The sequence below is a fragment of the Delphinapterus leucas genome, chromosome 19, assembly GCF_059928025.1.
Source record: "Delphinapterus leucas isolate spDelLeu-1000000601 "Yukka" chromosome 19, BTC_Dleu_Yukka2, whole genome shotgun sequence".
In the NCBI taxonomy this organism is placed as follows: domain Eukaryota; kingdom Metazoa; phylum Chordata; class Mammalia; order Artiodactyla; family Monodontidae; genus Delphinapterus; species Delphinapterus leucas.
This window is the reverse complement of record NC_143147.1, coordinates 30106617-30130797: the sequence shown is the minus strand read 5'-3', so window position 1 is coordinate 30130797 and position 24181 is coordinate 30106617. Positions and strand designations below refer to the sequence as shown.

Genomic DNA, 24181 nt, shown 5'->3' with positions numbered 1-24181 from the left:
TGGTGTGGAAAAACTCACACATGGGAATTAGGAGCAGGATCAGACAAGGACAAGACCTCCCTGGCGGTCCAGTGAGTCAGATGACATGCTCCCAATGCAGGGGGCCCAGGTTTGATCCCTGGTCAGAGAACTAGACTTTGCATACATGCCTCACCTAACAGCCCTCATGTCACGACTAAGAAGTCCGCGTGCTGCAACTGAAAGATCCCACGTGCCTCAAGGAAAATCCTGGAGTGCCACAGTTAAGACCCGGTGCAGCCTAAAAAAAAAGGAATCAGGCAAGGACAAGCCGAGATGGCCCCAGGTGAAAAAATAAATCACTTTTGGGCAGTTCCCTGGATCCTCCTGGAATGAACTTGCGCAGAGAACCTTTCTTTTCATTATTATATGTATATTTTCTAGATGAAGTGAATTCCCAGAGCACAAGTTGCACTCACATTCATAATCAAACATGTAAACAGCTCAAAAATGAAATCCAGTGATTTTTTTTTCAAATTAACTGCTTTTTTTAGAATACCATTGAATCTCTGCTCATCTTTTTGTGTGAATTGTTAAGATCTGGCTGTTCTCATTAAAGTGTAAGAATGCTAATTGGCTTTAAAACCCTTCATAAGATATTAGTGGAAAATAAAATTGAGTAAGAGCTCAATTCTATTAAAACTATGCATTACTGGACATATGCATGAAATTAATTAGCAGTTGCCTCTGGGTGATACAATTATGGGTAATTTTTATTTTCTTCATTTTGCTTTACTTTGTTTTTCAGATATTCTCCAAATGCATATTCTTTTTAGAATCATGGGGGGGGGGAATGTGGTTAAACTCTTTCTGGTCTTTCAAACCCATTTCAACGGAATCTGAGTTGAAATTGCTATGTGGGTTTTCTGCATAATTTCCCATCCTTTTCCCCTAACTGGTACGACGTGTGCCAGCAGTGGCTTGACACTGGGTTGTGTACCCCAGATGTGGCTGTCCGTGTCCCAGCCACGATGACAGAGGACCTTGGCTGCCCCTTGAGTCTCTTTCACTGTCTTCAAGCCCCTGGATTTGACCTCTGTCCTGGGGGCTGGAGCCCAGTGTTGGCCTGTATCCAGGATGGGAAAAGGTAGTGAGGCCATATCCTTCTTGAAGAAGTGAGTGCTTGTAACCGGAGATCAAGTGCAAGTACATGTCTGGGAAATGCCGCATGTCCGAGGAGGACGAGTCTGCGTCTGGAGGATGTGAGGTGGGCATTGGAGCTAGGGATGTGAAAGTCTTAGCTCCCACAGCCAGGAAGCAGGTGGGAGGGAGAAACAGGCTGACAGGGGAAGCAGCGGCAGGGCCGGCCTGATGCATCTGAGGTGACGGAATAGACCACTTGGAACTGGGTGCTCGGGGGGAGCTCTGCACGTCCTTGGACTCCGGGGTGCCAGACGCCTGCCATTTGGACTGCTGACCAGGTCACACTCAGAATGGTGGTTCTACGACCACTCGTACCCTGGGCTGGTACTATTCCTGCTGCCTGTCTGCAGGAAGTCATTCCTTCAGTAGGGATCAAGTTTTGGACACTGGGCCCCCAAGAGGCTGGCTTTTATTTTAGAACACAAGGAGTTTTTTCCCCAGGGGCTCACCTCTGCTCCATCTTGTTGTCCAGTGGGTTGGTTGAGATGTGCTTATTAATTATTGATAACCTTCTTGATTTTTAAAGTGTACTTGCCTTTAGCGAGGGTGGTTTGTAAAAGCATGTCATTACTTTAAAACACACGCCAAGGAGAGACTTCACTACATTGACCCACTGAAAGTGAAGGTAATGTACAAAAAATACTTTAATGTATTATAACATCTTACAATACAACAGACCAGTAGTCAAGAGCATCATATATGGAGAAAAAAATATACATATTTACATATATTTCTCTAAAATTAAGAATGTCCTAAATATACTCAAGAAAAAACCTTAAAATCTTATTGCATGATTAGTCTTCAACTAATCGCAGTGAATGAAACAGTCCTTTCAACAGAAGAGCAGCCTGCGGGATGAATTATTGCCTGATGGAGCCTCATTGAGAATTTGTCCGCCTGTTTTAGTATCATGATTCTCGTTACTGATCCAACAACGAGACTCCAAACTCCAGATTGTCATAGAATAGGAGCTGACATTTCAGATGATTCAGCCAAATGATCTCATTCATCTTCAAACTTAAACAGGCAACTTTCATAGCATTTATCACTAAATAACAGAGATGGTTCATCCTTTCTAAACCAGTACGCTGTTACTAATGTCTGATCTTTCTAGGTTTCTTAAGACAAGATTCTATTCATAGTATCACAAGCCAAACTAAGCAATAATTGAAAGCACCACAAAATACTTGCCTTTAACACTTACATTGAGATACCTCACTTAAATTACCTTTTATTTTCCTAATAAAAAGGAATATGTCTCACAAAGCTGATACACATATTTAAAAACAGAAACTATAAAGCAAAATGTTATATAATCCAAACTTGAATTTTACTCTAATGATAAATGTCCTGACTTCTCCCACTTAAGAAAAATGAACATTTGAATATTTTAAACATGAAGGCTTTGAAAATTCTCTCAGTGCATAAGAAAGGGGGTTGTGGTGTAAAAACAGCTGGAAAGTGCATTTAAAATAGCTTATTTGTTTTTCTCTTTTTCTGATTTTTGTTCATTTTTGTATTTTTTTTGTTTTTTTCTCTTTATATATATATATATATTTTTTTTTTTTCTCAAGTGTAGTGTTTTGTTTTATACTTCCCTTTAGAGAAAGAGAAATGCAGTTTCCCTCAGCTCGAGAGAAATTCACTTCAACTCAGAGGATTTGGGCTTCAGATTCAGATTTTGTCTCAAATTATAATGATTGAGCATCTACTGGATACCACACAATGTCTTCTGTGCTTTCACATATGTGCCCTTTCTCTGTGGAATAATGGAATGGTCAGCAAAGTAAACTCATGTTAAGTAAGAAACAAAAAACCTGTTTTATGGTTATCTGATTATATTAAGGTCGTCATGGTTTAGATACTATCAAGACCCACAGAGGAAAAATACTTTCTAATTCTTTTTTTTTTCTTAAAAACATAAAATAAAATGGAAACTACGTGACAACAATTCTATCACAGAAGACATATTTCAGTTGAATTACAGTGATTTAAAATTTGAAGTAGGAATATCTTTTCTGGGAAAAAAAAAAAATCACATAAACCACTTTCAAAATCACCAAGTGTTGAAAAAAGATTCTGAAGCGGAATTTCTGCATGGCTGCATAGCGGAATCAGGCAACATTTAAATGCCACCTAGTGGCCAACTCTGGAACTGCAGCTGGATTACAAGAGTTCTTTGAGCAAAAAATTGTCCATGATTTTGCTTTTGTAAAACAGTGATAGGAACTTATTATTTCCCAGGAAATGGTATACTGTCTAGGTTGCATGAACAAACTGAATGTGGTATTTCCAAGAAGGGAATTTTTTTTCTTGACCCAATTCAAGTGACATGTTCCCTTAAGCTCTTTCTTAGCCTAGCAAAGGAAGGCTCTGGATCTTATATTGACCTAGATTACATTCTTATTTCAAGTGATTCAGAGTTAAATGGGAAATATTATATTGTGCCACAGCTTCATTTACAGAAAATTCTGGTTCATCCTACACTCTTCGCCACACCCTTTGCTCCACCTTCGCCTGCTGCTTTTGCAGATGAGTTCATGCCAGTCCAGGAACGTGTCGCTTTTCAGGGACACGGGGACAACCAAGCAAGTAAACTCATATGCTGTTGCTTGACAGACTCAGCAGATTCACACAGCAACCCAAGCCCTGACCCCATGTCAACGTCCTCACTAAATTTAAAGCACACCTTGGTTTTGTTAAGAATCTTGGAAGAGAAAGGGGAGCAGCAGAGATCACTCACATTCCTGGAATAGCCAGCGTGGGTCAGGGCCATGCAGAGCCCCGGGGAGATGAGTTATCTCCTTCTAGGCACTTATCAAAGCCTGGTAAGATGAGCATTTCTTATTCTTTGAAACATGTGTGGACTATTTCTAAACTTCTGGGTAAAAAGCCCAAGATTGCAGTGATATGAAGGCCGAAAAGGAAAGAGCCTCACCGCAAGCAGAAATAATCGGGGGAGATAATTTGTAATTTTTCCATATGGGAAAATAACTATCAAATGAAAGGACTAGAAAAATAACTTCAAAATGGAAATATAGGAGTCAGTAAATACTACTCAAAAATTAAATCCATAATAAGCTAATTAACTAAAGTTGATGGTCTTGCGTGTTCTAAGGATTTCAATTTTCCCAGTTATTTATCTGTTCAGTTACCACAGGCAATCAGATTCCACGTGCGACGGAAAATCGAATTTGGGGCCGCTGGCAGTGCCTACGGGAAGCAGGGCAGCCACGCGCTGAGTGCCAGGGCGGTCCCCACAGATGGGCTGAAGGCTGTTCAGCCTTCAGCTTTACCAGTCCAGCTTCAGGTCCGCCTTGCTCCATACGTATTTCCCTCCTCGCTTGAGAAACATCTTTTCATCAAAGCCGCTGAATTTTATAGCTTCTTCTACGCCAACATCCAGGATGGACGTGGAAGGATCCTTCCGCCCGTTTCTGCAGTTCACGAAGCGCATCTAGGAAATTCATGACAGAAATTGGGATATTTCCTGTAAAACTCAATTCGGGGGATCAACTCAAAATGACTTTTGATGTTCCAATCATTTCAACAGATGTTTGTGGAGAGCTGTGAACCAGATGCTTCACTGGGGGCGTTGAACTCTGGGGACACCATCTCTGTACTCAGCCAGCTCCCATCACCCACGTGAACACCTGAGACCAGGTAAGGGCATGATAAACAGAATTATATACACGTGCCTGTCCCTCCACTGGGGGGCGGGGTAATCAGGAAAGGTTTCCAAAATGTGTTGCCATCTAAGTTATGTTTTGAAATTGTAAGCTAGAGAGAACAATATCGTAAAAGCCCAGAAGCGTGAAACAGTACAGTGAGTTTGGGAAATTTCAGGTAGATGATATTCCTGGAGTGAAAACTGTGTGTGCAGGAATTTAAAAAAAAAAAGTGTAAATAAAAAACAAAGTGTAAAAGCTTCTTTTAAGAAAGGGAGATAGCATGGTAAGAAAGGTGATACAGAGGCGGGCAGGTCCCACATCAAGAAGAGTAGCACATGCCCTGCTAAGGGTTTGGTTTTTATCCTAGATTAAGCATCTTACAGACAGGAACCAGATCTTCACACCTCTGTGACCTACCATGGCACACAGCATTTTGTAGTAACACTTGTTGAATCAAAATATTCTTAGATTGCCAAAAGTAAATTTTGTTCCTACTCTATTTATTCCAACTGTAAAGAAACCAGAGAGTTTGTGGAGGAACATTGGTCAAAATCCCCAGCCAAAAAAAACAATCCCCAGCCAGTCATGGTACTCCAAAAATAAATTCTGTTTGACTTTTCCTCTCTACCTTGAACCCATAAACTGAACATTTTTGTTACCACCTTTTCCCCTCTGTTCCTTAAAGAAAGCACATATTGACAACAAATGAATGACTGTGAATCATCACTATTTAACTTGAAAATAATAAAATATCAAAAGTCACAGCAAGCATTTCTCGAAACACCAAATTCAGTTTAAATATGGAAAAGCCATGGTTCTTGTTGGAGCTCATTTCTTAAAAACAGATCTTTGAATGGAATTATTTGTCCAGTGCTAGAAATATTGGCAAAAGTTTATGAATTGGGACAGAAAAAGAAAAGAAAAAGACACAAGGAAAGGGAGAAGTGATTTGTTTTTCAGTTTGGAGAAAGATGGCATATCTCTTCCTTTGGAAGGCAGTGGGGTAGGAAGGTACCAGTGGCTTTTGGAGAGGAACTGTAACCTCTTCCCTGCAAAGCCAAGAGCTATCTGTCAGAGGACAAGCTGGCAGCATCTGAGGTATTAAAGGCAATAACGTCAAGTGTGACATGTCCTTCCTGCAAAGATCACTGGGTGCCCCTTGACCAGAGAACCCAGCCGAAGATGGCATAACAAAGGACACTGCTTTGTGTGATGTCAGCTCTGTGCGACATCCATGGATCCATAGCCATAGGGAAAAGACCATCGAGTGCGGGTGTGTGCAAACACTGGGATCAGATGCAAGCCAATGCCTGCCCAAGCCCTTAGCTCAGAGATGGACACAGCGAAGTAAGGGCTCTATAATAGTAATGTTAGTCAGTGACAATAAAAATATGAAATGCTGGCCAGAAAGAATGAATATGGACTAAATGGTTATGCTGATTATAACTCAACCCTGACCTTGCTGCTTAATGAATTTTTAAGGGATCATTTTATAATGCATTAGACATACTCACATATTCATCCAGAATAAGGTAGGAATCTCTCATCTGCAAGGCAGAAATCACATACCAACTTAGTTTCAAGCATATTTTTCAGTATGTACGCTCAACTGTCTATCTTACCGCGTTTGTGCGTTTGTGCTTTATTATTTCTGGAGGCCACGTTTCTTAAATCTCTTGAGTGTCTTTAGATGCGTCCCTTACAAGGTGAGCCATCTGCCAGTGCCCCATACCCACCTAACACTCATCTCCGAGCCATCTGTTTGTGTCCATTCGGATTCTAGCAGATTCTAGCAGGCTGGCTTCTGCCCCATGCTGGAAGGGTCACATGCCACTCTGAAAGCTCCTCTGACAGTGAAACCCCCAGGCTAATTTCCTCCAGCTCTGGGGAGCCCTGTCCTTCATTGTTCAATATTCCCTGTGTCCGCCATGCCTCTGATGGACCGCCTTTTCAGTGAATAAAGCAGAATCCCTTTACTGCTATTACCTGGGAGCTTATCTGAGGATTTTAATATTACTTACATTACTTGTAACTAGTTATGCCTTCTATAGGTATATAGAGAGTGTGCCTACACTCTCATAGGAATGTATACCCTCTATACGTACCCCATAGAGGTAGGAGTCTGCAAACATTTTTCTGTAAAGGGCCAGAGAGTAAATATTTTCAGCCTCATAGACCATGTGGTCTCTGTGGCAACTAAAAGCCACTGTGGACAATGCTTAGAGAGGAAGCATGGCTGTGTTCCACTGAAACCTTCCTTATCGACCTTGAAATTGCATTTTGTATACTTTTCATGAGTCACAGATGTCATTCTTGTTTTGATTTTTTTTCCAACCGTTCTTGCCTTGCATTCTGGGTTTGTCTCACGGGCTGTAGTTTGCCCACTCCTCCTGTGCATGGCCAGTTCGGGACCTTGTTCCTGAATGTCTGGAGGTGGGCCAGGCATCAGCATCACCTGGGAGCTGGTTAAAATGCTGAATCATGGGTCCACCTAAGACCTGCTTGCTGGTTTGCAAACTTGGGAGTTCCCTGGGGGAAACCTTACCCACGGCAGAGGTAAAGTGAGCTGACCCCACCTATGTCAGAGGCAGAGTTCACCGACCTCATCTACATAAGAGGCATGGTTAGCTGACCTCACCTACATTGGAGATAAAGTTAGCTGAGCTCACCTATGTCAGAGATATAGTTAACTGACTTCACCTCCATCAGGTATAGTTAGCTGACCTCACTTACATGAGAGGCAGGGTTCGCTGACTTCACCTATGTCAGAGGTGAAGTGAGCTGACCTCACCAATGCAAGGGAACCGACACACAAAGCTTGTCTTGGGTGACCTGCAAGACAAGAAGACCTCAGCACCCTCTGCTAGTCTTAAAAGTTTATAGAGAAGCCTGAGCTGGGTTCAGTCACATGGGCCATCCAGATGGTCTCACCGTGGGAGGGTACGTCCTGAAGACAGAGGAGGGGTTAGGAGCCTCCACTTGCCCCAGTCCAGCTCTGGGTCAAATAGTGGTCACCTCCTCTCAATAACTTCCCCAACCCTGCTGACTCTAAATCTGCATTTTAGCAAGACCCTGCCTGGGGGGCGGGGTCTGTACAATGAAGTTTGAAATGAACTGACTAGTAAGCTTCTCAGGCTTTGGAGTTATCCAAACCCCAGTTTGTCCCTTGCTGGGCTCTAAGGGAGGTGAGTTAACTCTGCCTCTGACATGGGTTAGGTCAGCTAACTCTACCTCTGTCACAGGCGAGGTCAGCTAACTTCACCTCTGACACAGATGATGTCAGTTAATATACCTCTGACATAGATGAGGTCAGTTAACTGTACCTCTGACACAGATGAGGTCAGCTAACCATGCCTCTCATGTAGGTGAGATCAGCTCACTTTACCTCTGACATGAGTGAGGTCAGCTAACCCTTTCTGTCATGTAGGTGAGGGCAGTTAACCCTATGACTCAGCCTCAGAGTTTCTAAAACGGGGGTAATATTTCTGGCTCATGAAGCCTCTGTGAAGTGCTCAAAAAGCAGTAATTTATGACATATTTTCTTTGATCTCACATTACCTATGTAATTAAGGCAAATTTTAAAAAGTCAAATAAAATAGTGTATAGATATGAGTATTCTCCTCTGTTCTCTGGCTTCTTTTCAAAAGCTGCTCTGACCCCATTCAGGAATTTTTTTATTCGTACTCTGGTCAACATTACTCAGAAGTCTGAAGTATAAGGAATGAATCCTTGTTCTCAAATTTCTAATATGATGTAAGCATATGAGGGAGAGATTTTGCTGCATGTATCTTTTTTGGCAGAAGATGGGGAAAGTTTTGATTTCTAAATACTTTAAAAATAATAAAACTACCTATTTAGAAAAATTTAAAGTCCAAACAGTTATCAGGGTAAACAAGAATGACTGATAATCCCATTATCCCAAGATGACCATGGGATGTGTACATACACACAGTTTTTGCACATTAGGATTAAAGGTCAAATGAATTTTGCCTATAGTTCCTCATTTGTACCTAATATCATATCATGCAAATTTATCCTTGTTCCCTAATATTCTTTGAAATAGGTTATATAGTCAGTATAACATTCCATACAGGGAACATGAGCTTACCTGTTCTCTGTATGTTGAATATCAGGCTACCTTCAATTTTTTACTCCTGTTCCTAACACTGCAGTAATGTAGCTTTGAATAAGTTCTTTTTTCTTTACCTTCTGAGAACACACTGATTATTTACTCTGTCTCTGATAACACCTGGAAGCTCCAAACTGTAGACGTGCTTTGGCTGACCCTGTTTAAACTACATGATACATACATTTGGACTAACAGGATGGATCCAATTTTTCACATTGGAAACCTAAAGATCTAGTGAAACTTCCACCTCAGCCCTGAGACTACTCCCATCCGTCCACGCAAACCCTCCAAAGCCACAGTGTGTGCAGCCCTTGGTGGAGACACTTTCCTGTTTGGAGCTAAATGTGTGATGGGGAACAAAACAACATTTGCTTCATACAACCTTCTGGTTAGACTCGGGCACCAGGCAGGGCACGTCTTTGTGGCGGTCCAAGAACGCTTCAAACTCTTCATCACTTATCACAAACGGTTCTGCTTCTCTCAGAGCATCTTCTCCAGAATTCTCACCTTCAATTATGAGGCACTGGAAGACCTGAAACACAAGTGTGGTGTTGGCTTTGTGAAGAGCTTTCCATCTCTTTTTGCCCCAAATCTCATTTCTCCCTGAACCTCTCCTGAGCAAAGAAGACTCCTCCAACTAGGGAACATTCTAGAAAGACACTGCTCTGGGGAAATGAGAACATGCCCTGAAATGTAGGGATATGGTACTAGAAGCCCAAACATTCCCAAAATATACATTTTTAAAAACTGATCTAGATTACATTTGATCTAGTCTTAGAACCTAATATTTTCAGACTACAAAATAATGGTTGCCTGCAAGCCCAGGGCCTCCCGCGGAGGAGGCTGCCTGGGGGACCAGGTTCTGAACCACGTGAGCAATTGCATAACAGTTGACACCTGATCCAGGTTTACATCAACTTGCATCCTGCAGACCTCAGTGATCTGATGCAAAAACTGTTTTCTAAATGGACAGCAGCTAATCCTCTCCCTCCAAAAAAAGTCAGAATTTTGAAAAGGCAATTCTGGAGTGAATCAGGCAAGTGGAAGCCAGAGTGGGGATCGAAAGACTGGAGAAAAGAGATAGAGAACAAGTGACAAGGAGCCATGAGCAAACCAAAGCTATGAGAAAAAATATATATAATATGTATTTATAATATATAAGTATAGTACATGAGTGATGACTGGCAGGGGGCTCTAGAAGGGAAATCTAAGAGCTTAGAGCTTAGCCCTCTGGCTCTCCTCTGACACCTCCACACAGTGGGTCATAGCCTGGGGTCTTCCCATCACACCTGTTTCTGTAGCTGTTTTCAGTTCCTCCTGGACCTGGGAGAGTGGCTGATATTCCAGCTTACTTACATATATAACCAAATATCAAGCTCAACATACAAATTAAAACTTTTTAAAGTAAGAAACATTTCTTGTTTCCCATAACCCATTTCCACATGTTACAGGATAACCTCAGGAAAATAATACATTAATCCCGTTCCCATCTCCACAACCCTTCTCTGAATGCTAACGTGGGATTAACAGCACATCCCAGGCAGCTTAGATAGGAAAGGTTTTCTTGGTGTCTAGACAGGAATTCCTTCCCTAGGTCTTCCCTACCTGTGGAAATTCTGTCCCTCTGTCCAAGCAGGAGCCAAATACCTCCTCCTACACGAAGTCTTCCTGGCTCTTTGGCAGAAATAAACCTTGCCTGTTTCACCTTGCCACATTATCCCAGCACACATAGCTTTATATTACAAGAGTTTTCTTTAACTCTTTTACTTGCTAGAATTGAATTCTACATCTTATCTTTAGTTGCATTAGTCTGGGGTTCAGGCACAGACTTTGGATACCTGCATAGCAATCATCGGGGCAGCTTGTTAAGAATACGTATTCACACAAACCCTCCGGCTAATCTGTTTCAGGATAGTGGGTATAGGATGAGGCCCAAGAAGCTGATTTGAAACAGTTCCCTGAGTTCATTCTGAAGAACATCCAGGGGCAGAAACCTTCAGCTTATAATGCTTTGTAAGCATCTGTGCATGGTGGGTGCTGTAAGTCACTGTGAACTGGCTTACGAGTATTTGAACCTTAGACTTTTTAGTAGCTGATAGTGGGGCTAAGCCCTAAAGCACACATCTGGGTGAAGGAATCTTGGGAATGAATTTTGCTACCACTTGGGGATGGCCTTTCTCCTAATAGCTTCTAATAATTCTACGAAAAATGAAGTAACAGAATTTATGAAGAACACATGCCCATTTATAAATAGGCCAAGAGCTTTTAAGACAAATCAGTCTTATTATTTTAATAAACACATACGAGTTAGACTTCCTATGAACATATTCTTCAGAGTATCTCCAAGCACTTCTCATATTCTTTTATATTTACTTTCACAATTTCCCAGAAGGAAATCAGTTATAAGGGGGAAATTGAGGCAAAGAGAATGTAAGTAGTTAACATTTAGCAGAGCTGAAAGAAGGACCAAGGGCCTGCTTTCCCAACTGGCTTTCTGAGTCCATAGTTCTCTGTATCCTTATCATTTCGGGTTTTGCCGAAGTAAGCCTCTCCTGACCGTTCTCTTAATTACAACCAGCAAAAGCAACTCGGTACGTACCTTCCAGCGGATGGGGTTCAGGGCTTTAATCTGTTCCGTCATGTCCTCATCCACATTGAATCAATTGATGACAGAATTTATCTTGAAGGCCACTCTGTAATCTTTGCACCACGTCCTCAATTTGTGGAGATTTTCCACGTGGTTCTTGTTTCCTTGACCACGGCCAATAAGGACATTGACCTGCTCGTCAAAGCTGTCGCAGGAGATGGCGAGAATGTCCAAATATTCCCCTGAGGGAAAACCATCACCATTAGGCTTTTCCATCCAAGGATGCAGACACAGGCCTTTAAGCCAGAGGTGGAGAATTGGAGCCTTATGGACCACATAGGTAGACATAAACGTTCTGTTTGTTCCTCCAGACATCTAAAAATATTTCAAATTGTTTGCAACTATTTTTGGGGGGATAGATTTAACATAGAATGTAGATTTATGGTGTATCTTTAATAATTTGAGCATATGGCAGCACTAACCTTGAACTCCCATATAGGACCAGGATCAACGGAAGTTCATAAATGACTGTCCACGTGTCCACTATTAATAGTCCTTACACTTTCTTTTTGTCTCCCTACTGCTAATGATCCTTTTTCTTATGCACTTCCAAATTCACTAATTGCACCACCTCTCCCGTACAACATTTGAGCTTTTGACCCAAAGGTGCAGCAACCCTCCTGGTCCCTACTCTTTACACCATATTGCCAGCATGTAGAGCCATCCTGGAGAGAGCACGCTGCCCTGGGGACACAGACAGCAAACCCAACCAGTTCTTCTCTGATCACACAGCTCCCTAACCCTGTCTTACTGCTCGGAATCTGGTTCCCAAAGCTTACTTTTGAACTTCTGAACCCCCTCTTTCACTGAGTGACTCCCTTCACGGTCATTTTGATGTTGACTCATTGCCCTGTGGTCTTCCTGTTAACCTTCCTCAGGTGGGCTGTCTACCCACATCCACACCCAGATCCACATCCATTTCTTCATCATCTTGGAAGGAGGATTTCATCAGAGATCTCCTGTGAGTGTCCTCAACAGATCACAAGTGCAACTACCCTTTGGATGATTTCAAGGCTCAAACAACTTACACAAAGCAAACCACACTCTAAGAGTTCAGTTAGAACTGTTTCCCAAAATGATAGTAGTAATAATAGCTAACATTTTTCAAGTGCCTCCTAAATTCCAGGTACTGCTCTCTGAATATTAACATCTATGTAAAACTTAGCTTCCCAGTCTTAGGACCAGGGGTTTGTAACCCTGGGTCGTATAATGGAATCCCTCGGAGCACCCCAACTTGGCCTGTCCACATACCACGAGGCTCTGATATAATCAGTCTGGAGTCCAGTCCCAGTACAGATATTTTATAAAGTTCCTCAGTAGCCAAATATGCAGCCAAAGGTGAGAACGACTGTTCTAGTCTAATCACTTAATTTGTACACGAGACTACTAAAATAGAGTTATTTCCGAAAAGACTTTAAAAATTAAACATGAATAGCAAACGATAAGGTCAGGGCTTGCAAAACTGTACACTGCGTTAATTCTCCCCACTAGCGGCTCAGCTAAAACTAGCTACGCTGATAATGGACGGAAGAGTTCTGGGGCTAGTCTGTTCTGTTATCTGCCTTGCCATACTTGTTGACTTAGAGCCCTACCAGCTTGAAAAGAGATTAGAGTAAGCCCACTTGTTTCCTCCTCCCTTTGGATCCCCAGCAGGCCTGGCCAAAAGCCCGGGATGGAGGGAAGTAGAGCAACAGACAGTGACAGAGGCGGCCGTCCCGTGCCACGCGAGGCTCTCACCGTAGTTCTGGAGCTACCTCTCCCGGATCAGGCTCCCGTTGCTCACTATGCTCACGCTGGGCAGTTGCAGCTCCTGTTTGCAGAACTTCACCAGCTGGCCAAGGTATTTGCCCGGTCGTGGAGGAATGGCTCTCCACCGGAGAAGTTGATCTTTTCCATACCTGGGACAGACAGAGCGCGGCTTTTCCTTCTAGTTTTCCACTTCATCAACATCCATTATTATTTTAATGGCAAAAGTAGTATTTTCTCAATGTAATAGAATGAGATGAGAGAAAAGTGGCACTAGGACGTACGCCCAAGCTCCAAAGCCTTTGATCTTTCTAAGTGTGCAGGGTCGCCCTCCATCCTAGCTTTCCCAGGACAGTCCCGGTTTATGGAGGACCAAATCTCATCAGTTAGTTTTTCTAGCTCCCTCTTGTACTCTCAGATGTTTCTACAATGGGGCGGTGGTAAATTATAACACCTCACTATTTATAAGCTAACATGCTAGGAGGTGGCTTGTATGATGAGCATTATTATCCAATAAAAATACGATTCCCTAAAAGTGTGGTTAAATAGGGGCACATAACTAGAGAAAGTGAAACAGTGTATTGGCCAGTGGTGTAGCCTGTGAGGAGTTTGAGGATTAGGTTAGAGGTGATGAAAGAATGAGAAAACTGAACAAACAGGATGTAGAGATGTTGCTAAGAGCTTAGACGAGGAGCAATTAATTCACAGTGGTGCCAACATACAAGCCATCCTGTCACAGCACGGATCAATAGCTGATGCTCATAATGCTTGAGTTCTATTCAGCCTGTTCTGTTCAAAAGCCAAAGAGGTGGGCTTCCCTGGTGACGCAGTGGTTAAGAATCTACCTGCCAGTTCAGGGGACAAGGGTTCGACCCCTGGTCTGGGAAGATCTCAGATACCGCGGAGCAACTGAGCCTGTGCACCACAACTACTGAGCCCGCACACCTAGAGCCTGTGCTCCACAACAAGAGAAGCCACTGCAATGAGAAGCCTGTGCACTGCAATGAAGAGTAGCCCCCCTCGCTGCAACTAGAGAAAGCCCGCGCGCAGCAACAAAGACACAACTCAGCCAAAAAAAAACAAAAAAACAAAAAACCCAAAGAAGTAAATAATATATTTTAGAAGCATCTTCAGCCAGAGCAGTAATTTTAAATGTAATGTACTTTTATTGTTTAAATTTAAAAATAAATTTAAAATTTTAATAGCTACCAAAATAGATTTTCCTCTATTTGCCAGAAATCTTACTTACAGGACACATCACCCATGCTATACCTTAACCATTTTAACTAACTTTGGTTTTATTTACTTAAAACTGAGAGGTCATGATATAAAAGTATTAATTATAACTGTAATAGTTTATACTCTATTAAAAAACATATGAGCATTTATTTATTTGTGCCTTGTAACAACTTTTTAAGGTTGATATATGAGTTATCACTATTGTCTGTATTTTAAAGAATATTAAACTGATATTCAGAAAGTTAAATGTCTTGACACATTGTTTAAGTGCTAGAGCAGGAACTCAAATCCTGGCCGTGTGAATCAAGAGGCTAAGTTTGTTCCATAACCCCACACCTCTCTTCATTTGTTCATTCATGCACTAATTCATCCATTCAAAAACATTCATTAGATTCCTATTACCTTCTAGATACTTTGCTAGGCAGTAAGATAAGCAGAATGTTAGGTTTCAATCTTGGAACTCAAACTCTTTGGGGACCCAGATATTAAAAACAAAACACAAGAGCACAATTTTAAATATGCTGCAGTAGGCACTTAGGTTGCTTCCATCCCTTGGCAATGTAAATAATGCTGCTATGAACATTGGGGTGCATGTATCTCTTCAAATTAGTGTTTTTACTTCTTTCTGATATATATCCAGAAGTGAAATTGTTGGGCCATATGGTAATTCTATTTTTAGTTTTTTAAGGAACCTCCATACTGTTCTCCACAGTGTCTGTACCAATTTACATTCCCACCAACAGTGTACGAGGGTTCCCTTGTCTCCACACCTTCTCCAGCATTTGTTATTTGTGGACTTTTTGATGATGGCTATTCTGACTGGTGTGAGGTGATACCTCATTGTGGTTTTGATTTGCATTTCCTGGATGATTAGTGGTGTTGAGCATCTTTTCAAGTGTGCCTGTTGGCCATCTGCATTTCTTCTTTGGGAAATTTCTATTCAGTTCTGCCCATTTTTTAACTGGGTTGTTTGTTTTTTGATGTTCAGTTGTCTCAGCTATTTATGTATGTTGGCTACTAACCCTCTATCGGTCATATCATTTGCAAATATCTTCTCCCACTCAATAGGTTGTCTTTTCATTTTGTCAATGGTTTTCTTTGCTGCGCAAAAGCTTTTATATTTTTTTAAAAGTGTCCATCAATAGACGAACGGATAAAGGAGATGTGGTGTATATACACAAAGGAATGCTAATCAGCCATAAAGAATAATGACATTTTGCCATTTGCAGCAACATGGATGGACTTGGAGGGCACTAGGTTAAGTGAAATAAGTCAGACAAATATTGTATAATATCATTTATGTGTGGAATCTAAAATAACGCAACAAACTAGTGAATAAAACAAAAAAGAATCAAACTCACAGATATAGAGAACAAACTAGTGATTACCAGTTGGGGGAGGGAAGCGGGGAGGGGCAAGATAGGGCTAGGGAGAAAAAGGGTTATAATTAGGATTATATGAAATCATGTGTGTGAAACTTTTGAAAACTGTAAAGCATTATAGGATTTAAAGAATCATTCAAGTAAAAAAATAAAATAAATAAAACATGCTATAATACATGCATTTGTAACAAATGCCATGGGATCACAAAGGAAGGTGAGAGGGCATTCATTCTGCATGACGAGGACCAGGGATAATTCTAAGGAGCTTTGAAAGTTCACCAACAGAGACTGAGGTGACAAGCGTTCCAGGAAGAGAGAACAGTGCGATCACAGGCTCCACGATGCAGGTGTTGTGGGAGAACTGTGTCACATGATGTGTCCACAGCTTGGGGCCCTTCAGGAATTGGGGTGAAGGATGGCAACACTGAGCTTGAAGCCTGTGCTGACAAGTTTGGGCTGGGAAGCCATGCAAGAGAGCTAAGTGGGGAGTTAGCCATCAAAATATGTATTTTAGTAAGATAACGTGCTTTCAGAGGGGACCCAGAGACAATGAGATGAATTGCAGCAGTCCTGGTGAGAAATAATGAGACCCTGAACCAGACCCCAATGGGAACGGCAAGGTGGGTCAGGCATTGGATGAGCTGTGGATGACTGGGCAGGCGTATGGGAAGCAAAATGAGTCCGATCCAGTAAAGTGCAAGCCTATGATCTCACCGTATCAAGCACAAAATCCGGCAAAACTAGTGTGTGTGTTAGAGTAAGAGCTAGTGGCTATCCTGGGCAGGAAGGGCAGGGGCTGAATGGAGCATGCACTTTGGATGCCCTGCTGTTTTCTGCCTAGTGTTGTGTGCTGTTTACCTGGGTGTGTGCAGGTCTGTGCAAATGTATGTTACATGTCTGTAAAAAAGGCAAGCAAGTTGGGGCTTCCCTGGTGGCACAGTGGTTAAGAATCTGCCTGCTAATGCAGGGGACACGGGTTCGAGCCCTGGTCTGGGAGGATCCCACGTGCCACGGAGCAACTAGGCCTGTGAGCCACAACTACTGAGGCTGCGCGTCTGGAGCCTGTGCTCCACAACAAGAGAGGCCGCGATAGTGAGAGGCCCACGCACCACGATGAAGAGTGGCCCCCGCTTGCCGCAGCTAGAGAAAGCCCTCGCACAGAAACGAAGACTTAACACAGCAAAAATACATAAATAAATTACTAAAAAAAAAAGCAAGCAAGTTGAGAAAAAAGTTGGCCATGTGGCTGAACTTGCTCTAGGGAAGACAGGAGGGCAGATCTGGAGCGGAAGATGTCACCGTAGAACTGGACAGGCTGGGGTCTCTCTGATATGCCTTCGAGTTACTGACGTGGTGACACTGAGTGAGAGTCTCCAGAGCAAAGTCATTGCCTTATTTGAGTCGTAAATAGTTTCTCTAAAGTTTCATAGTAAGAACAGGCAAATAATCCAAAATCAAAGATTCAGCTATTGCGTTTCTTAAGTCAAAGTGTTTGTATTTGTTTGCAACCTTCCTCATTAACTGTTTCTGGGAAACCCCAAGTGCTTCGGGCCGACTCAGAGTGCAGCACGACCTTCCCGACCTGCCTCGTTCCGCGGGCTGGGCGGACCGGGACCCGGCAGGTGCAGGCGCGGCTCGCTTAGCTTAGCAGCGTCAGGAGGATGGGTTTGCTCCACTTACCCCCAGGTCAGCCGACTCCGCAGGCTGGGAAGGCCTAGACACCCATCCCCAAATTCACCTCCACATCCTCTGGAGGGAGGGCATCCTCCCTGTGCTGTGGGAACCGCTAGGATTCTGGGGGAACCGTCCAGCCCATGCGCGCTCCCAGCCCCCTCCTGTCAGCCAGCCACGTACCAGCTGAGCCCCTGATCTCGTACTGGGTCCGGACTCACCCGCTTCCTTCAGCAGCAGCAAGCCTCTCTTGGCCTCCGCCAGCGGCAGCACGAAGGACGTTTTGGCCGTGTGGAAGCAGAAGCCACACTTGTAATTGCACTGGCGGGTGAAGTGATAATTTACGCTGGTGGGGGTGATGGGCAGATCGCGGTCCTCTTCGTCTTCCCTGCTGGGCTTCCTTGGTTTTCTCCTGCCTGCCCCGCTGCTGCTGGCTCTTCTTGCCCCCTGCCAGCCAGCCTGCTGCCCTGAGCCGGGGAACAGGGTCCCCAGGCTGCTCCACATGGAGCACGAAGGCGCTCAGCAGCTTGAGAGTGAATGACACGGGTACCAGCATCCACATGGTGGCCAGGTTCCCTGAGGCCGCCCTGCAGCTGCAGGCTCACTTTACATGTGCCCGGCAACCTGTCACACGGGGAGCAGGGACACCCCTTCCTTGACTAACTCTCAGCTGAGCACAAGTCTGGATTTCTCTTTTCATGAAAATGAAAGTTGGAACAGGGCCAAGACTGAAGGCTCAAGACTAAGACTGACATCTGCTTTCCCTGCCCCGCTGCTTCCCCCGCCTATAAATAATAGGGGTATAAATAACAGCCTCCTAACTGGATACAGATGGAGAAGGTATTGATAGCTAATCTCTATCTCGATCTAGCAGTTAGCAGTAGAACTAGACAGAGACTTAGCCACGTCTGTAGCTGTTGTATTGCTTGTGCATGACATAACATGTAGAAGCTTCCACTCCAGCACCCTTCACCTGGGGGCACTCAGGTGTTTGTTAGGAGAGCCAAATAGTGAATAGAATGAATTACCCTTGGAGGATGAGACCCTACTCCATGAGCCTCAGCATCCCCTTTCAGATCACAGGCAAAACGCATAGGCAGAGCTTCCCTGGTGGCGCAGTGGTTGAGAGTCCGCCTGCCGATGCAGGGGACATGGGTTCGTGCCCCAGTCCGGGAAGATCCCACATGCCGCGGAGCGGCTGGGCCCGTGAGCCACGGCCGCTGAGCCTGCGCGTCTGGAGCCTGTGCTCCGCAACGGGAGAGGCCACAACAGTGAGAGGCCCACATACTACAAACAAACAAACAAACAAAAACAAAAAAACGCATAGGCACATAATGACACTGATGCCTGAATCTTTCTTTAGTAATTTATCTTAATGTACGCATTTTTACATGTTCAAATTTAGACATTGTATTTCCCTGCATGTCTATGCATTTCTATACCTTTTTTAATAGACAATAGGAAAATCAGATGCTTTTCTAAGATGCTTCCTTTTTTTAAAAATTGAAGTCTAGTTGATTTACAACGTTGTGTTAGTTTTAGATGTCTGCAAAGTGATTCACCTATACCTATCTATCTGCTCTTTTTCAGATTCTTTTCCATTATAGGTTATTACAAGATATTGAATATAGTTCCCTGTTCTATACAGTAGATCCTTGTTGATTGTCTATTTTATATATAGTAGTGTGTATTTGTTAATCCCAAACTCCAATTTATCCCTCCCTGCCTTTCCCCCTTTGAAAACCGTATGTTTTTTCTTCTGTCTGTGAGTCTATTTCTGTTTTGTAAATAAGTTCACTTGTATCATATTTTAGATTATACATATAAGTGATATCATATGATATTTATCTTTCTCTGTCTGACTTATTTCACTTAGTATGATAATATATAAGTCCATCCATGTTGCTGCAAATGGCATTATTTCATTCCTTTTTAGGGCTGAGTAGTATTCCATTGTATGTATATACCACATCTTTTTTGTGTGTGTCTTAGACAGTCATTTATTTATTTTATTTTTTATTTATTTTTAAAAATTTTTATTGGAGTATAGTTGCTTTACAATGTTGTGTTAGTTTCTACTGTACAGCAAAGTGAATCAGCTAGATGTATACATATATCCCCTCTTTTTTGGATTTCCTTCCCATTTAGGTCATCACAGAGCACTGAGTAGATTTCCCTGTGCTATACAGTAGGGTCTCATTAGTTATCTATTTTATACATAGTATCAGTAATATATATATATGTCAGTCCCAATCTCCCAATTCATCCCACTCACCTCCTTTTTCCATTCATCTGTCGATGGACATTTAGGTTGCTTCCATGTCTTGGCTCTTGTAAATAGTGCTGCTATGAACATTGGGGTGCATGTGCCTTTTTGAATTAGGGTTTTCTCCGGATATATGCCCAGGAGTGGAACTGCTAGATCGTATGGTCATATCCTAGATCATATCTAGTTTTTTTAGTTTTTTGAGAAACCTCCATGCTGTTTTCCATAGTGACTACACCATCCAATGTTTCTTTATGCAAATACAAGTAAGTACGAATATATATAAAGTTTACACAACATTCAGTATATAATATCCACATTCTATACTCTGGTTTTTTAAAGGAACCTCCATACTGTTCTCCATAGTGGCTGTATCAATTTACATTCCCACCAACAGTACAGGAGGGTTCCCTTGTCTCCACACCCTCTCCAGCATTTATTATTTGTAGACATTTTGATGACAGCCATTCTGACTGGTGTGAGGTGATTCCTCACTGTAGTTTTGATCTGCATTTCTCTAATAACCAAGATTCTTCTTAGTTGGCAAGAATTATTGTGTTTTTTTATTATCTATTTTCACAGTTTTCCTAGTAAGTGTTGAGATTTGTACTGAAATTTTCTATCCTTTAGCCCTCTTTAATGGGAATTGGGTTTGATCTTGAGTGTGTGGTTTTATGTTTTCATGAGACTTGTAGCAAGTTGGGATAGCCCTAGTGGTTAAGTTTATGAAACCACAAGCCTAGCTTGTCACTTACTAGCTAGGTGACTAAGTGACTTTATTTCTCTGGATCTTCAATTCCCATCTGTAAGATCAGGTATCTCAAGGGATATTTGTGAAGAGTGAGAATTCTAATTTATGTGAGTCACTTAAAACAGTGCCGGGAAAATCATTCAATTAGGGTCAGCTTTTGTTCTTCTACTCGTGTTATGTTTTGAATAGAAGCAAAGATGACTTTTATTTCACTGAGAAGGAAACTGAAAGCAAATTCAACACAATAACCAGCGTATGCTTGATGATTACCAAGCCTGCAATGAGAAATATGACTTAGTCAAAAGTATTTTATAACCTTACCATGGCCTGGCTCAATCAAGAAATACATTTTTTTTTCTAGATCACATGTGTATGAAGAAACGAAAATCAAATCAGTTTCCATTACAAATCAAATATGATTATGACAAATATGTCATAAAGGGTAACCACACAGACTTTTGAAGCCAAACATTTTAAGGTTTGAATCTTAGGTCAGCCAGTATTGTTTAATTCGGGGTAACTTTCTTTACCTGCCTGATTTTGCTAACACACCTGGGAAATATGGGTATTAATGTCTATTTCACCCAGGGCATTCTAAGGATTAAGTGACATGAAGTTTATCAAGCACGGAAAGTAGAGTTCGACATTACCAGTTAGAAACATCTAGCATGTGTATAACATTATGTACCAGGCACTGGGCTATATTTTGCAGGCACTAACTTATTTTACAGTTGGGGAAACTTATGTCACACAGGGAGTGAGGATTTGAATCGGGACTTAAACACTTGCAATACTGCTTAATAATTGATAATTACTATCACATTATTTTATTATTACTTCTTTTTTTTTTTTTTTTTTTCTTGCGGTACGCGGGCCTCTCACTGTTGTGGCCTCTCCCGTTGCGGAGCACAGGCTCCAGACGCGCAGGCTCAGCGGCCATGGCTCACGGGCCCAGCCGCTCCGCAGCATGTGGGATCTTCCCGGACCGGGGCACGAACCCGTGTCCCCTGCATCGGCAGGCGGACTCTCAACCACTGCGCCACCAGGGAAGCCCTATTATTACTTCTTAAGTCTGTTCTATCCAGGCCAGTTTCTTTTATATTCATTCATTTGTTTATTCATTCACTTATTCACTCATTCATTCAAGGATTCTTTCTTTCCTTCCTTTCTTCTTTTCCATGGTTTATTGAGAAGCTCCTATGTATCAGATAAAATATTAATAAATATGAATAAAATAAACAAGTCCAAGTCCCTTCTGGCAAAGAGCTCACAAAAGTCAACGTCACTTTGATATCCTCTGAACATATGCTTATTCACTCAAAACCTGTCTTCCTCCATGCATCCAAGAGTAAGGCTCAAGAGAAGTAGACTTTCTTATTCAAAGTCATGGCTGACAAAGGCCAGGGAGGGATTTCTTCTCCCAACTGCTCAAGATGGGTGTGGGCTGGAGGGAGGTCAAGGCAGCCCCTTCTTGGTCTCTACCTCTCGGGAGTCAGCCATCTCTAAAGACATCTAAATGCAAACAGGTAACAGCCAAATGTCACTACCATTTTTCATTAGCCAGGGACTTTTTTCTTCAAAGACTTGCACATCCCCAGGGTACTCCCTGCTCCCTGATGTGGACCATCCTGCAGTAACATCAAACAGCGGCTGGCACACATTAGCAGATTGCAGAATCGGTTCAGTTACTTGCAATCTTCATATTATTACTTTGGTAAGTCTTTTTCTGAAGCATCTTGTGCATAAAGAAAAGTGCACAATTCATACACATACAGCAGGACAAATTTTGGACCGAACGAGCACACATGTGTAACAACCATCTTGATCAAGAAACAGAACTTTGCTCAGACCTTCGCGTGTCCAGTACCTTCCCCCAGGCCCTAAGCCCTACCTCTGCCCCAAAGATAACCATGTCCTGTTTTCTAAAACCATCCTCTAGGTTTGCCTGCTTTTGAAGATCCTGTGGACATAATAACACCTTATGTACTGCTTTCTGTATAGCTTCTTTCACTCAATGTTATATTTGTAGATTTACTCATTTTGTTGTGTCTACCAGTACTTTGTTCATTTTCATAACCATCTAGGATTTTATTGTTGGAATATACCACAATCCATTGAATTGCTCAATTATAATGAGCATTTGGACTATTTTGCTATTAGGCCATGAATTTTCTTGTACATGTCGTTTGGTCAACATAAGTATGTATCTGTGTTGGGTATACACCCAGGAACGGGATCACTGGTTCCTAAAAAATATACATATAGGGCTTCCCTGGTGGCGCAGCGGTTGAGAGTCTGCCTGCCGATGCAGGGGACACGGGTTCGTGCCCCGGTCCGGGAATATCCTACATGCCGCGGAGCGGCTGGGCCTGTGAGCCATGGCCGCTGAGCCTGTGCGTGCGGAGCCTGTGCTCCGCAACGGGAGAGGCCACAACAGGGAGAGGCCACAACAGTGAGAGGCCCGTGTATCGAAAAAAAGGAAAAAAAATATATATATGTACATATATACTCCCCTTTAGTACATAGTTCCATAGAGTTTTCCAGAGTGCTGGCCCGATGTACACTCCAACCAGAGTAATGTAAGTATTGCTCCACATCTTTCTTCTCACTTGGTGCTGTCACTGTGAGATGTTTGCTTTATCTGGTTTAACTTTAGCCATCTCAGTGGCTGTGGAGTGGTGTCTTGTGGCTTTACTTTCCAGTTTCCTGACGACTAATGATGTTAAGCATCTTTTTAATATATTTATTAGCTATTTGGATATTCTCGTTTGTGATGTGCCTATTCACATCCCTTGCCCCTTTTTGTATTGGATTTTCTGCATTTTTATGATTGATTTATAAGAATTCATTGTATAGATGTACTTTCTTAGTTATATGTTTTGCAAATATCTTCTTTAACTCTTTGTCTTTCCTGTTCACTCATTTACTGGTTGTAATTTAATTCATCCAATAAGTGCCATTTCACTAATTTACAGAGTTGTAATTATGTGTGTGAGTGTGTGTATTTAAATAAATACAATGGAATATCAAAGCACTTCAAAGTAAGAGTTCCTTGAACTTCTAATTTAATTTCCATGTGTGTGTGTGTGTGTGTGTGTGTGTGTGTGTGTGTGTATTGGGTTGTGTTTTAGGAGCCTTAAGACCACCCACGTGTTTGCTAATCGGCTATAAGGACTCCTGGGACAGGAACAGGTCACACTCACAGGTGGGCTTTATTCCAGGGAAGAGATGCAGAGCAAGAATAACAGGAAAAAGATGAACATCAGAGGAGTCTGGAGAGACGGGCACAGCTTCTGAGTCCTTCACCACCTAGGCTGCATAGATAGATGTGCTTTCTTTCTAGAAGCACTCCCACCCTGGGTACAGGAGTGAGATGGCTGGTCAGGAAAGCCCGCTTGGGTCTCAGGTTTGCCATTACGTGGTGGGCTGGACACGTAGGCACATCCTGCTGTGACCAGTCTTGGTCACCTAATCTCAGGACCCCATCTGTGAATGAGGTGCCCATCACCAATCTTGAT

The 24181-nt window shown here is 42.5% G+C and overlaps 1 protein-coding gene and 1 long non-coding RNA gene across 2 annotated transcripts; both read right to left on the bottom strand.

Moving 5' to 3' along the window:
* Positions 1–258: 258 nt before the first annotated feature.
* Positions 259–9993, bottom strand: LOC149746256 (uncharacterized). Its single transcript, XR_016388948.1, has 3 exons — positions 9344–9993; positions 6347–6379; positions 259–4618 (listed from the first exon to the last, which is right to left on the bottom strand). It is a non-coding gene; the product is annotated as an uncharacterized LOC149746256 (long non-coding RNA).
* A 1627-nt stretch (positions 9994–11620) lies between these two features.
* LOC149746255 (S-adenosylmethionine-dependent nucleotide dehydratase RSAD2-like) lies at positions 11621–18150 on the bottom strand. The gene is made up of 2 exons (XM_089901796.1): positions 17868–18150; positions 11621–11790 (listed from the first exon to the last, which is right to left on the bottom strand). The coding sequence occupies exons 1-2, from the start codon at positions 18148–18150 to the stop codon at positions 11621–11623; spliced, it is 453 nt and encodes a 150-aa protein (XP_089757922.1).
* Between the last annotated feature and the right edge of the window lie 6031 nt (positions 18151–24181).

What these genes read in the sequence shown, in the direction of transcription:
- LOC149746255 (XM_089901796.1), bottom strand. Translation starts at nt 18,150, where the DNA reads ATGTGGAGCAGCCTGGGGACCCTGTTCCCCGGCTCAGGGCAGCAGGCT. An exon ending in GCTGCTGCTGAAGGAAGCGG is followed by an intron (nt 11,791 to 17,867) that starts GTGAGTCCGGAC and finishes GTTTTCCCTCAG; the next exon opens with GGGAATATTTGGACATTCTC.